Source organism: Otolemur garnettii, unplaced genomic scaffold (assembly GCF_000181295.1).
Source record: "Otolemur garnettii isolate 467f Iridium unplaced genomic scaffold, OtoGar3 scaffold00152, whole genome shotgun sequence".
NCBI classification, from domain to species: Eukaryota; Metazoa; Chordata; class Mammalia; order Primates; family Galagidae; genus Otolemur; species Otolemur garnettii.
The window spans coordinates 3318814-3332296 of NW_003852547.1; the positions used below are offsets into that span (position 1 = coordinate 3318814).

Here is a 13483-nt window from a genome sequence, read left to right on the forward strand (position 1 = left end):
GGAGTCTCTTGAATGAAAAAGAATTGAGAGAGAGGAGGCCAAAGGGGCCTCCAGGTTTTAGGCTGGAGCACCAGGAAGGGCCATGGCTGCCACTGATGAAGGCAGGGAGTGGCCAGATTTTTGAGACTTAGGAGACATGAGGTGAAGTGGGGTTCCAAGGGGGTCATGAATGTGGATTCTAATGGCAGTAGGCAGAGTGACCTTGCCTAGGAATGAGGACCAGGGGTACAGGAGGCCCATTGTGATGTTGGTGGGGAGTAGGAGGTGCAGCCTGTGAGAGGGCACCAGGAGGAGGCAGTTAGTCTTTGTCCCCGGCCATGGGCTTCTGCAATAACACCTGGCACCGTGGTGACTGCTCAGGAAGCCCCCAAGGAGGCCAATCTTAGGAGGTGGGAAAGGCTGGGACTGAGGAATGAGAAAGTCAGAGTCTTAGCAGATGCAGGACTAGGCCTGTTACTGGTCTGCCCAACACCCCAGAAGGGATGGATGTGGCTGGATGTGTGTGTATGAAAAATGGAACTCTGTGTGTGTGTGTGTGTGTGTGTGTGTGTGTGTGTGTGTAAAGGATGGAGCTTTGTGCAGACCAGGCCACACCAGATGCTCTGTAAGTTGTCCTGGATTTTGTTGTGATTCCTCCTTGGTACCTCCAGCCTGGAAGTTCTGCATTGGGGGCCCTGGTGGTTGTGTTCTCATGGATTCTTCTCAGCCTCAGTTTGCTTCCCTAGAAGGCATGAGAATGGTGTCTATACCTTGTGGAGTTTCTGTGAAGGGCCAGTGGGCTGAGAACACCTGGGACTGCAGGAGGACACTGATGGACTTGGAAGCTGAGGTTTCTCTTCTGTCCCCTTGTCGGCCAGGCAACCATGAGACAGACAACATGAACCAGATATATGGTTTTGAGGGTGAAGTGAAGGCCAAGTACACAGCTCAGATGTACGAGCTCTTCAGCGAGGTGTTTGAGTGGCTCCCGTTGGCACAGTGCATCAACGGCAAAGTTCTGGTGAGGATGTTGCTGGGGACCGAGTGCGGGCTCCCTCCACCACCATGTCACCTGGACAGAGGTGCAGGTGAAGTGGGTTGGGATTGGGGGTAGCTGGCTCCTCCCCTTACTATGGCCATCCTTCCAACTCCCCAGATCATGCATGGAGGCTTATTCAGTGAAGATGGCGTCACCTTGGATGATATCAGGAAGATTGAGCGGAATCGGCAGCCCCCAGATTCCGGTGAGTGTAATGGGGTCAGGAGGATATCCCCTTCCCCGTGAGGCCCCAGGATCGCCAGCAGAAAGGAGCAGCCTGGACTCAGATCTCAGCTGCAACCATTGCCCTTCCTTTACTTTGTGCCCTTGGCAACAGGCAGCAAATCTGAGCTTCAATTTCCTCTCTTGGAACATGGGTTAGTGCTCCTCCCTGGTGGGCCAGGCTGGCAGAAGCACATTAGTGACCACAGCACAGGGCAGAGGCCATGGAGAGCACTGAGCACTCCTGTCCTTGTTCGCCCAAGTTCACCTACTGACCCCTGGAGAGAAATATTGGGGTCCCCATGCTAGTGATGAGAACAGATTGGCAGAGAGTATTCACGCACACACACGATGTAAGTGCTGTGGAGGACATGGACAAGCACATGCTGGGCATGCAGAGAAGGGAGAATGTGGCAGGGGGAGAAGCAGCGGAGTGACTGCAGGTGGGCAGGGTTGTGCTTTAGGGCTGACACCGGACATGAGGTTACCTGGGGCTGGATCCTGCAGAGCCGAGTGGGCCTCCATGTGGAGCTTGGTCTTTATTCCTAGGGCAGTGGAGAGCCACAGAGGCTTTAAGCTGGATAGGGACTGGTTCTGAGTTGCAATGTTAAAAGTTCCTTGTGGCTCCAGGGCTATAGTAGATTGAGTGGAGTCTGGAGGGAAGAGCTTGGGGAAGCCCACTGGAGCAGAATCACAGTGACATGTCCTGAGCCCTGTGCACAGTGGACATTTGTTCCCTGCTGGACCCCACCTAGGCTGTGCCATGAGCTGAGCTCCTTACTGGGCCAGGATGTGGCCTGTGAGTACCCACCCCCAGCAAGGCAGACAAGTCCCTGACATTTCCCTTCTCTCCCCATCAGGTCCCATGTGTGACCTGCTTTGGTCAGATCCACAGCCACAGGTAAGTCTAGGAGGTAGGTCCAGGGCCAGCAGGTGGGCTGTGGGCAGAGCAGTTGGGGGGAGCAACAGTCACCCTGAACACCCATCTCTCCCTACCTGCCTGCCCCAAGAATGGGCGCTCAGTCAGCAAGCGGGGCGTGAGCTGTCAGTTTGGGCCTGATGTCACCAAGGCTTTCCTGGAGGAGAACAACCTGGACTACATCATCCGCAGCCACGAGGTCAAGGCCGAGGGCTATGAGGTTGCACATGGAGGCCGCTGCGTCACTGTCTTCTCTGCTCCCAACTACTGGTATGTCCTGCCTGCCCCACTAGGGCCTTTTTCCCTGGGTCACAGGCTTTTGTCTTTGTCTTAACTTTTATGGTGGAACATTAAGATGGAAGTCATAAAGATGTCAAAAATAGGAGTAGATCTGACAATCTGATCAAGACTGCAGACCCATCACCTGGCCTCACCAGGCACCAGCCAGTCATCTCTTGTTGCTAACCGGCCTGTCCTTTGGCTGTGTTATAGAGAACTCCGAGGCTTCGTACCTGCCTTCTATTTGTTGCCCAGCGTGGGGTGGACACACAGAACTCTTTTTTTCTTTTCTCAACCTAACCACAGTATTACTGTCACAACTCTGAGAAAGGAGGAATAATTCCATGATGTCACCTGAATCCGCCCAAATTCCATTTCCTCCCAGCTCTGTTTGTTCATTTGATTTCTTCCCAAACAAGGGCCACATTTCAGTCTCTTTCCCTGTGAGTTTCCTGCCATCCTCACCCCCCACCCCCTGACATATTTATTTGCTGAAGAAACCAGGCTGCTTGGCTTTGGTTACCTGAGCCCTGGACTAGGCAGACTTCACCCCAGTGGTGCTGAGTCACGCGTTCCTCTGTCCCTGTATCAGACATGATCAGACCTCAAGTCCAGTATTGGAGAACCCCCTCCCCGGGCTGTACCCTATCCTCTCCACTTCTCTCAGCCCCATCCTCTTTCCCTCATCCCCCTCATCCTGCTGGTGTTCTGGGCCCCTCTCCTTTCCTCTGCATTATTCTCTTTCTATCCCTGTCATGGCTCTCCCCGAGTCCCTCCCTCTGCTCTCTCCTGGCCTCTGCCCTTTGCTTCCTCCTGTCTCCCCTTCTTTCCCCTCTCCTCTCTCTTTCTCTCTTTCCTCCTCTGGCCCTTCTTTTTCTTGACCCTCCAGACCTGCCCAGCTTTTGACCACCCTGTCCACTCTGTTCCTTTTCCTACAGCGACCAGATGGGGAACAAAGCCTCCTATATCCACCTCCGGGGCTCTGACCTGCGGCCCCAGTTCCACCAGTTCACAGCAGTGGTGAGTCACCCATTGGGTCCCTGCCCCTCCCAAACCCGCCCTGGGGAGGAGGAGGCTGAGTGAGATCCCTGGTCCAGGGGGAAAGAGGTGGGTCCTGTGTGCAGGTGTTCAGAGGTTCCCCTAAAGCTGGCTCCTATTGACTCACCTTTCCGTCCATCCCATGTGCCTCTCATTCCGCAGCCTCATCCCAACGTCAAGCCCATGGCCTACGCCAACACGCTGCTGCAACTAGGAATGATGTGAGGCGACATGTGGGGCGTCCTGCATCCCAGGACCTCTCCCCTTCCACTGGATCCCAGGCCCCAGCTGGTAGGGCAGGGGAGGGCAGAGCCAGCCCCGCCCCAGGGCAACATTGGACCTCCTTTTACTTTGTAAAGTTTGTATTTATTCCCCTTTAGGTTTGCAGAGGGGGTGGGAGCAGAGTCAGGGGCTGGCTAGAGGGTCTGCTCCTTGGACAAAGAGGAAGGAGGTAGCGAGGCTGGGGTTGGGGGCTCAGCCGGGCATTCTAGAGGGAGGCCAGTCTCAGGGTGAGGTGGGGCCAAGTGGCTGCCCTGCCCCCCTCATGTGCATGGCTCCTCCCCAACTAAAGCAATAGGGCCCCGCCATAGGAAGACCCTCAGAAACAGGGTCATCAGGGAGGCTTCGCCTGCACCCCCTCCAGGAGCCCCATGGTGGGGCTAGACTGGGCCCACCCCTCCCCAGCTATTTTATGTCTGTAATTAAATATGTTAAAATAAAATCATTATTGTACGTCAGCTTGTCTCAGACAGTAGAGCCCCAAAAGCTGCCAGGGTTGGGGTAACCATTTCCTCAGAAGAACCAAAGGGATGGGGAGGCTACTCAGTCTCACCAGCTGGATAGGCCAGGTTCAGGGCTGTTGCCCAGGCTGCCTGTGTCTGCCTGGCACCATGTACTCCAAAGGGCTTCTCCTGCTACCTGAGGGAAAGGTCTTGCCAATGGTCTATCGTGTGGACAGAGAGATGTGGCCTGGGCTGGACCAGGGAGGCCAGGACAGAGTGGAAGCTAGAAGAATCTCATCTTGTCCTCTGCTTGTCCTTGCCAGCTGGTGTTCATTTCCCCAAGTCAGCCCTGCCTCCAGCTCTTGGCCCACTGAGTAGAACCCTTTCAGGTGGACCCAGCTCTTGTTCTTGACCTTACGTAATGAGACAGATATCTCTAACTGCCAAGGGAGATGGGGGATTCTCTGCCACTCCCTCACTAGTGTTGAGGCTGCCATGCCTGGCCTTGGCCTTCCAGAGAGATTCTGTTTTCAAGGCTGAGCTCTTCTGGACTCAATTTTCCCTAGGGAGATATAGCCCTGGGCTATTTTCCACAGGCAAATGACAACCTGGAGGGTAGAGTCCAGTGAGTATTTTGGCCCCTTTAGTGGCCTCCTGGGCAGAAGTGAGGCGACCACATTCCCAATTCTGTTTGGCCATCAGGAATGCTCTTCTAAGCCAGTCAGTGTTGCCATAGGAAACCATCCTCTCAGGGCAGGAGTTCTGGAGCTTAGAGTGGCTTCAGGAAGACGAGCAAAGGTCCCAGGCTGCCAGTGTTCTCCTTTTTCCATAAGAAAAACAAAAGCTACGGTAGCTATCAGGAGGGCAACTCAGACCTCTGGTGGGATTCAGCTGAGTGGGAACCTGGAATATTGTCTGGCTCATTGAGTGTGGTGGTTCTCTTCTGTGGCATTTCGGGAGGTTCCCCTAGACATTCTCACATTTAAGAATGTGCTGGAAGGACTCCCAGGACTCAGAAGAGACATCATGCTCATGGTCAGCGGTTTAAAATCAACCAAGGGAAGAGGCACATTGGGTGGAATCCAGGAGAGCCCAGGTGTGAGCTTCTGTCCTCTCCACTAGAGTACTCATTCCTCCTGCACTGATGTGACCAACATGGACCTGAGTGTGACCACCTAGAGAGGCTCACCTGAGCTTCGGTGTCAGAGTTTTCACTGGGGGCTGGTCATGGCGACTGCCCAGCTCACTTGGCTAACCTCAGCTCCCACTGTAAATCACATCCTTAGACTACATGGTGTGACCCAAGGCCCCAGAAAAACTAGGACCTTCTTATCAGGGAGCTTATTCTAAGGGCTTACAGGTGTCCCCTCAGGAGAACAACCTTTTTTGGGCAAAGTTAAATCGTTTCCTGCACAGCTGTGGAATAAACCACACTAATGACTTCAAAAACCATGTAGTGGGGCTGGGCACAGTAGCTCACACCTATAATCCCAGCACTCTGAGAGTCTAAGGTGGGTGGATTGCTTGAGCTCTAGAGTTCCAGACCAGCCTGAGCAAAAGTGAGACCCCATTTGTAAAACTAGCTGGGCATTGCAGCGGGTTCCTATAGCCCAAGCTACTTGGGAGGCTGAGGTAAGAGGATTGCTTGAGCCCAAGAGTTTGAGGTTGCTGTTAGCTATGATGCCATGGCAATCTACTGAAGGCAATGAGTAAGACTTTAAAAAAAAAAACAAAACCCTGCAAATCGCTGCCATCTCTCAGTTCCAAGATTGTGCAGTGCTTACCTGGGGACTTGTATAATCAGATGGCATCTGGGACTAGCATCATATGAAGACTGGCCTGGTGGACATCCAAGGTGGCTAATTGCTGTGGCAGGTGGCTGCTGCAAGCTGTTAGCTGAGCCATCCCTGAGTCCCTGCTCGGGGCCTCTCCTCATACCGCGGCAGCTGGGTCCTATGAGGGAGCATTCTAGATGCTTTTCCCCTGCAGCAAGGAAGCCATGGGGGTCACAGCCCATCACTTCTGCCATGTTCTGTCCATCCACAAGTCACTAAGGCCAACCCATGTCTAAGGGGGTGGGGAATTCACCTGCTACCTCATGCTGATAGTGTGGCCAGGGCAGCAGGTGGGACAGGAACCCCTGAAGCAGCCTAGGAGGATGCTGCCTGCCATGCCCCACCTCACCAAGACTCACAGTGACATCTTTGAAGAGGAAGTTGGGTTTTTTTTAACTTATGATTGAAATTAAATTTGTAGGTTAAGCCCAAAATTCTTAACATTATGTATGAAATGGCAGTTTTTCCTATAGGAAGGGGCCTATATTAAATATATGAGCTTCTGGCTTTATATGATGAGAACAGCACAATTCCAGATCACATGCTGTTGGTATTCCTCATAAAATCCTGTTTGCTTTTTTCCTTTTCTTATTTGGAAACGACTTAAAGCTTAACAAAAACTTGCAAGAAAGGTACAAAAAACACCTGTATACCCTTTATCCAGATTCACTATTACGAAACATTTACACTGAGTGTTTGTTTGGCATGCACTGTGTGTGTGTGCATGTTTGTGTTCATTTGTCTTGTCCCTTTTGTCTCTTTAATATATATATATTTTTGAGACAGTCTTTGTCACCCTCAATAGAGTATGGTGGTGTCACAGCAACCTCCAATTCTTGGGTTCAAGCGATTCTCTTGCTCAGGCTGGTCTCAAACCTGTGAGCTCAGGACAATCTCTTTTAATCTGGAGCCTTTTTTTTTCAACCTTTGTGTTTAATGACATTGACATTTGTGAAGAATAAGATCCTTCCCTTGTAGTCTTTGTATGAAAAATGTCCCCTGGGATTCAGCTGGTATTTCTGCTGGTGGTGGCCCTCCAGCTGGAACAGAGCAGAGGTGATGGACCAAAGGTCCTTTTACTGGTGATATACGTTGCAAATACACAAATTTGTAAACAACTGAACCATTCTATGAAGTATATATCCCAGACTATCTTTTCCTCTTTAGACTTCATTGTGGAGTTTCACTACATAAATGTTCCTTTTATGACATCACATGTATCAGTGTTTGCATCATAGGGCTGGTGTGGAAGTCACAATGCCTCTCCCACACCCAGGTTTCAGGGACGTTTCCTCAGGTTTCTTCTGGCATTTGTGCAATTTCCAAAGTCTTTACACTGAGATCTCCACCCTGTTTGGATTTCCTTCTGATACATGGTATGAGGGGTGGGTTTGATTTCTATCTTTTTGCAAGTAGCTGTTAGAAGAAATTTTTTTAATGAAAGGAGAAGTTACAATGGGGAGTATCTTGATAAAAAGATTATCGTCTTTTTTTTTGAGACATAGTCTCACTCTCCTTGTGTAGAGTGCTGTGGTGTCATAGCTCACAGCAACCTCAAACTCCTACTCAAGCAACCTCTTGCCTCAGCCTCCAGACTAGCTGGGACTACAGGCACCCATCATAACACTCGGCTAGTTTTTCTATTTTTAGTAAAGGCAGGGTCTCACCCTTGCTCAGGCAGGTCTCAAACTCCCAAGCTGGAGGAATCCTCCCGCCTCAGCCTCCTAGAGCATTAGGATTTCAGGTGTGAGCCACTGCAACCAGCCGGTAAAGTTTATTGTCTTAACACAAAAGTTAGAACAAATTCAGAAGCTGTCCCCATAACCCAAACTATAATCAGGTTAGCATGAAGGAGCAGGGTGGAGGGAAAGTATCTATTGCAGGAAAGTCTTGGTCCATCAGTGCATTTTAAGTTGAGAAGGATAAATACAAGTGAGTCGGATGTAGGCAGTTTGAACAAAAAAAAAAGCACAGTCTAACTTCTGAGCATGAGGTTGAAACACCACTGAAAGCAGGTGACTTAACACCCAGGACTGTAGGTTCTGAGAGGGGGTCACTTACCTAGGGGTATGGAAGGCACAGGGAGGCCAGGGAGAATCTGAGGTCAGGTGCAGACACCATGAGTGTGATGATGTCAAGAGATTGCTGGGCAAGAGCAGATGCCAGAGTCCCAGGATTCATGGGCCTGAACGAGGAACCCCATGAAGAAAAGACCAGAGACCCAGGAAGAAGTCTCAGAAGCCCACTTTCCCCACTGACCATGACTGGATGGAGCAGAGACTTGGAAGCAGCTAGGTTCTCTTCCTCTATCTTTCTCTTGGTCCCTTTTTATTATTATTATTATTATTATTATTTTGTTTTGTTTAAGACAGAAGCTCAGTCTGTTGCCTGAACTAGAGTTCAGTGGCATCATTGTAGCTCACTGTAGCCTCAAACTCCTGGGTTCAAGCCATCCTTCTCCCTCAATCTCCCAAGTAGCTGGGACTATAGGTGTGCACCACCAGGCCTGACTAATTTTTATATTTTTTGTAGACAGGGCCTTAAGGCCAGGAGTTCAAGATAGGCTGGTCTGGATGTCTTGGCCTCAAATGATCCTCCCACAGTGGCCTCCCAATGTGCTAGGATTACAAGCCACCTCTCCCACCACTGTTGGTCTCTTTTAAGCTTCCTTCTCACCTGCCCCTTCATCTGTCATTGGCCATGATTTGGCCACAGGCCCAAGCTCTGGCCACTAGGAGTAGGCAGAGAGATGACCAGCCCACCACAGCAAAGGGTGGGCACAACTGCCTCCTGCCTGCCAGCTGATGTCAGGCACTTGGCAGCCAAAGGGACAGATGCTCACTGTCCTTCCCCCACTCAACTCTGTACCTGACAGACAAAAACAGCCTGTGAGTCCTCCCACAGTTCCCATCTCCATGGCCCAAAGTTTGAGGGGAGCCAGACTGAGGAATTTCAACACCTCAGTAGTGGGTGGAAGCAGTTAAAGCCTCAGGGTACCAGTGGGGTGAGCTCCAGTGTCAGAGATGATTTAAGGGGGCAGAGGCAAAAGCCTGGGTCTCGTGCTTTGTAGCCTGTAGTTTACAGCAGAGAGCTATGGAACAAATGGGACCCTCATACATCACTTTGGGTGGGGTGTAAGTTGCTACAGTTCCTGTGGGGGAACTGGCTATTCCTCAAGAAGTTAAGCAGAGCCTCAGTGCCTGTAGCTCAGCGGCTAGGGCGCCAGCCACATAAACCAGAGCTGGCAGGTTTGAACCCAGCGTGGGCCTGCCAAACAACAATGATAACTACAACCAAAAAACAGCCAGGCATTGTGGCGGGCACCTGTAGTCCCAGTTACTTGGGAGGCTGAGGCAAGAAAATTGCTTAAACCCAAGAGTTTGAGGTTGCTGTGAGCTGTGATGCCACAGCAGTCTACTGAGGGTGACATAGTGAGACTCTGTCTCAAAAAAAAAAAAATAATAATAATTAAGCAGAACTTCTTTATTTCATCCTTTTTTTTTTTTTTTGTAGACAGAGTCTTATTCTGTTGATCTGCCCTGGTATAAAAGCTCACAGCAACTTCAAACTCCTGCACTCAGGCAATCCTCTTACAGGCTCCTGAGTAGTTAGGACTATAGGGGCCAGCCACAACACCCAGCTAGTTTTTCTATTTTTAGTAGAGATGAGGTCTGGCTCTTGCTCAGGCTGGTCTCCAACTCCTGAGCTCAAGCAATCTGCCCGCCTCAGCCTCCCAGAGTATTAGGATTACAGGTGTGAGTCACCACATCAGGCAGAACTCCTAAATAAGCTCCCAGCATGACAGCAATTCCACCTCTTGGTATAGAACCAAAAGAAGTGAATATAGGTATTTAAACAAAAACCAGTGCATGAATGTTCGTAGCAGCACTATTCACTATAGTTAAAGGTGGAAATAACCCAAATGTCCACTGATAGATAAATAGATTTTTTAAAATTTGTTTTTTGGGGACAGAGTCTCACTTTGTCACCCTCGGTAGAGTGCTATAGTGTCACAGCTCACAGCAACCTCCAACTCTTGGGCTTCGGGAATTCTCTTGCCTCAACCTCCAGAGTAGCTGGGACTACAGGTGCCCGCCACAACGCCTGGCCATATTTTTTTGTTGTTGCAGTTCCGCTGCGGCCAGGTTTGAACCCACCACCCTCAGTATATGGGGCCAGTGCCCTACTCACTGAGGCACAGGCGCTGCCTGATAAGTAGATTTTTAATTGTGGTCTGTCTGTGGTGGGATATTATTCGGCCAGGAAAAAGAGTGAGTCTGATACAGGCTACAATATGTACTTTGACAATGTTATACAGAGAGAGAGAAGCTGGACATGAGGGTATGTGTTGTATGATTCACATCCAGAGTAGGAAAATTATATAGAGAGACAAAGTGGATCAGTAGTTGCCAGGAGCTGGGGCAATGAAGATGGGAAATGACTGCTTACTGCTATGGTTTCTTGGGAGGGGGTGTCTCAAAAGTGTTCTAGAACTAGATGGACATGATGGTTGCACAATGCAGTTAAGTGTACTAAATGCCACTGAATTGTACGTTTACAAATGGTTAAGATGGTAAATTTTGTTATATATGTTTTACCACAATAAAGACAAAGAAGCACATGAGGCAAGCAAACATTTGCAAAACAAGTAAAAATCACCAAAATCAAAACAGATGTCTTTAAAAACAGGGATGTAGGGCCAGGCATGGTGGCTGACACCTGTAATCCTAACCTCTAGGAGGCCGAGACTGGCAGATTGCTTGAGGTTAGGAATTCAAGACCAGCCTGAGCAAAAGCAAGACCCTATCTCTACTAAAAATAGGAAAACTACCTGGGCATTGTGGTGGGTGCCTATAGTCCCCAGCTATTTGGGAAGTGAAGGCAAGAGGATCACTTCAGCCCAAGAGTCTGAGGTTGCTATGAGTGTAGATGCCACAGCACTCTACCCAGGGCAACAGAGGGAGATTCTATCTTGAATACATACATACATACAAACACAGGCCAGGCGCAATGGCCAATGCCCGGAATTCTAGCACTCTGGGAGGCCGAGGCGAGTGGATTGCTCAGGAGTTTAAGACCAGCCTGAGCAAAAGCGAGACCTTGTCTCTAAAAACTAGCTGGGCATCATAGCAACCCCCTATAATCCCAGCTGCTTGGGAGGCTGAGACAAGAGGATCACTTGAGCCTAAGAGTTTGAGGTTGCTGTGAGCTATGAGGCCACAGCACTCTACCCAGGCCAACAGAGTGAGACTCTGTCTTAAAAAACAAGCAAACAAAAAACAAGGAAGTAGGATGTAGATGTGGGTGGAGGTCAGGGGGGTCCAGTGGTCCCAGGACTTAGCCAGGGCTGTGGCCCTGTCCCTCCTGCTCTCCTCCCACTGACATTGAATTAGATCCTAAGGATGGCCTGGAGGAAACCCTTGCACCTGTGCAAGCATCTGTTTCCTCCTATAAAATGGAGACCTTAAAAGGCAATGAAGGAATTGCTGGGTGCCTGGCTCTTATCTAAGACATATATTAAAATGTAATTCTTAGTTCAGTGTAAACATTTCACATTGTATATCGAAGCAGTACCCTGAACCCCATAAATGCATCAATGTACAAAGTTATGATTTAATAAAAATAAAAAAATAAAATTTAATTCTTATCTCCATGAATTAGACATTTTTGGATGCCCATTTTACAGATGAACAAACTGAAGTACAGCAAAGTTAAGTTATATGCCCAGGGTCAAACAGCAAGCAAGTGGCAGAGGTGGGACTTAAACGCCACCTGACTGGCTCTGGAGCCTGTTCATGAGCCAGTGTGCAGTAGTATTGAGCACTTTACGTGCTATGATTTAAAGGCATGAGCACACTGGGTCCTCAACATAGCCATGATACTCATTTTACAAATGGGGAAACTGAGACACAAGTCAGGCAGCAATTTGCCTGAGCTCATAGCTAGGAAGGGATATAGAAATTATTTATTGGGAGATGATGAAACCTTTGATGTTCAATATTAAAAGCAGAACATTTGGAGGAAAGCTTTTGACTCCCTTCAGCAAACAAAATAGAAACAAAATTTTCATGATGGCAAGACACAGAATATGTAAAAATTTTAATTAAATAAGAATTTGTCCTACCTGGTTTAATGGTATCTTTTTTCTCTTTTCAGTAAGCAGTATGTGGTATGTAGATGGTCCTTAACCTTACCCAAGAAAGGCTCAGCTCACAAATTCCCCAGAGCTTTGCAATTCTTGTTATTTTTTAAAATTTATATTTATTTATTTATTTATTTTGCAGTTTTTGGCCGGGCCAGGTTTGAACCCACCACCTCCAGTATATGGAGCCGGCACCCTACTCCTCTGAGCCACAGGCGCCACCCAAGCTTTGCAATTCTTGAAACATTTTTCTTAGCTGGCTTTCCTTTTCAGAATTCTCATGAGATGTTTTGTGAATGTCAGCTACACACTCATGGGTACAGTTGGGTGCACTAGCGTCAGGATGCTTTTAGTCATTACAAGAATTCTCCAGCAGATGGCAGTAAAGTATCTGGGAAAAGTGACTGCCCTTTTTTTGCAAATTCCCATGTATTTTTCTAATCTTCAAAATTGGCATAGAAGGCTGGGGCACAGGGGCTCATGCCTATAATCCTAGCACTCTGGGAGGCAGAGGTGGGTGGATTGCCTGAGCTCAGGAGTTCAAAACCAGCCTGAGCACGAGTGAGGCCCTGTCTCTACCAAAAATAGAAGAAACTAGCTGGGAGTTGTGGTGGACACCTGTAGTCTCAGCTAGCTGGGGAGGCTGAGGCAAGAGGATCACTTGAGCTCAAGAGTTTGAGGGTGCTGTGAGCTAGTGACACCACTGCATTCAACCCAGGGTGACTGAATGAGACTTTGTCTCGAAAACAACAACAACAAAATTGGTATAGTGTACAAATATTTCTAATTTGTATAGTTTGGTCTTAACTACAATTCTATTCGAGGCTCATGTTTGTCTACTTTCTTTCTGCTCTGGACCTCAGTCTTCCTGTCTGTAAATCAAGGATGTGTAAAGGAGTATTCTCTCAGCCTCCTTCCCAGCATTGCCCTAATGACCAGTGTGGTACAGTGTACCTCTCTGTGGAGCATGAGCTGGTCTACAGCCCCTGACTGCTGGATGCCCCAGCCCCTCCTCTTGTTACTGAGCAAGCAGTGGATTGGCTCCCTCATTCGGGTGGAAACCAATCCGAATGCTGGCTTTTGAGAAACGAAAGGGATCATTGTGAGTCAACTGGCAAGGATATAATGCTCTTGAACATCTTCCCTAGCCAAAGGCTCGGATAGGTTGGGTTTGTTTGTTTGTTTTTGAGAAAGAGTCTCACTATATCGCCCTCAGTAGAGAGCTGTGACATCACAGCTCACAGCAACCTTAAACTCTTGGGCTTATGCGATTCTCTTGCCTCAGCCTCCCAAGTAGCTGGGACTACA

General features: G+C 49.0%; 1 protein-coding gene across 1 annotated transcript in view; it reads left to right on the plus strand.

The window, feature by feature from the left end:
• Positions 1-4213, plus strand: part of PPP5C (protein phosphatase 5 catalytic subunit) — a 32222-nt gene extending 28009 nt beyond the window's left edge. The window contains exons 8-13 of the mRNA XM_003799534.2: positions 858-1000; positions 1136-1223; positions 2101-2141; positions 2251-2429; positions 3377-3458; positions 3639-4213. Of these exons, the coding sequence (XP_003799582.1) occupies positions 858-1000; positions 1136-1223; positions 2101-2141; positions 2251-2429; positions 3377-3458; positions 3639-3701 (596 nt within the window). The 3' untranslated portion in view covers positions 3702-4213. The remainder of the gene's footprint in view (positions 1-857; positions 1001-1135; positions 1224-2100; positions 2142-2250; positions 2430-3376; positions 3459-3638) is intronic.
• Positions 4214-13483: the final 9270 nt, after the last annotated feature.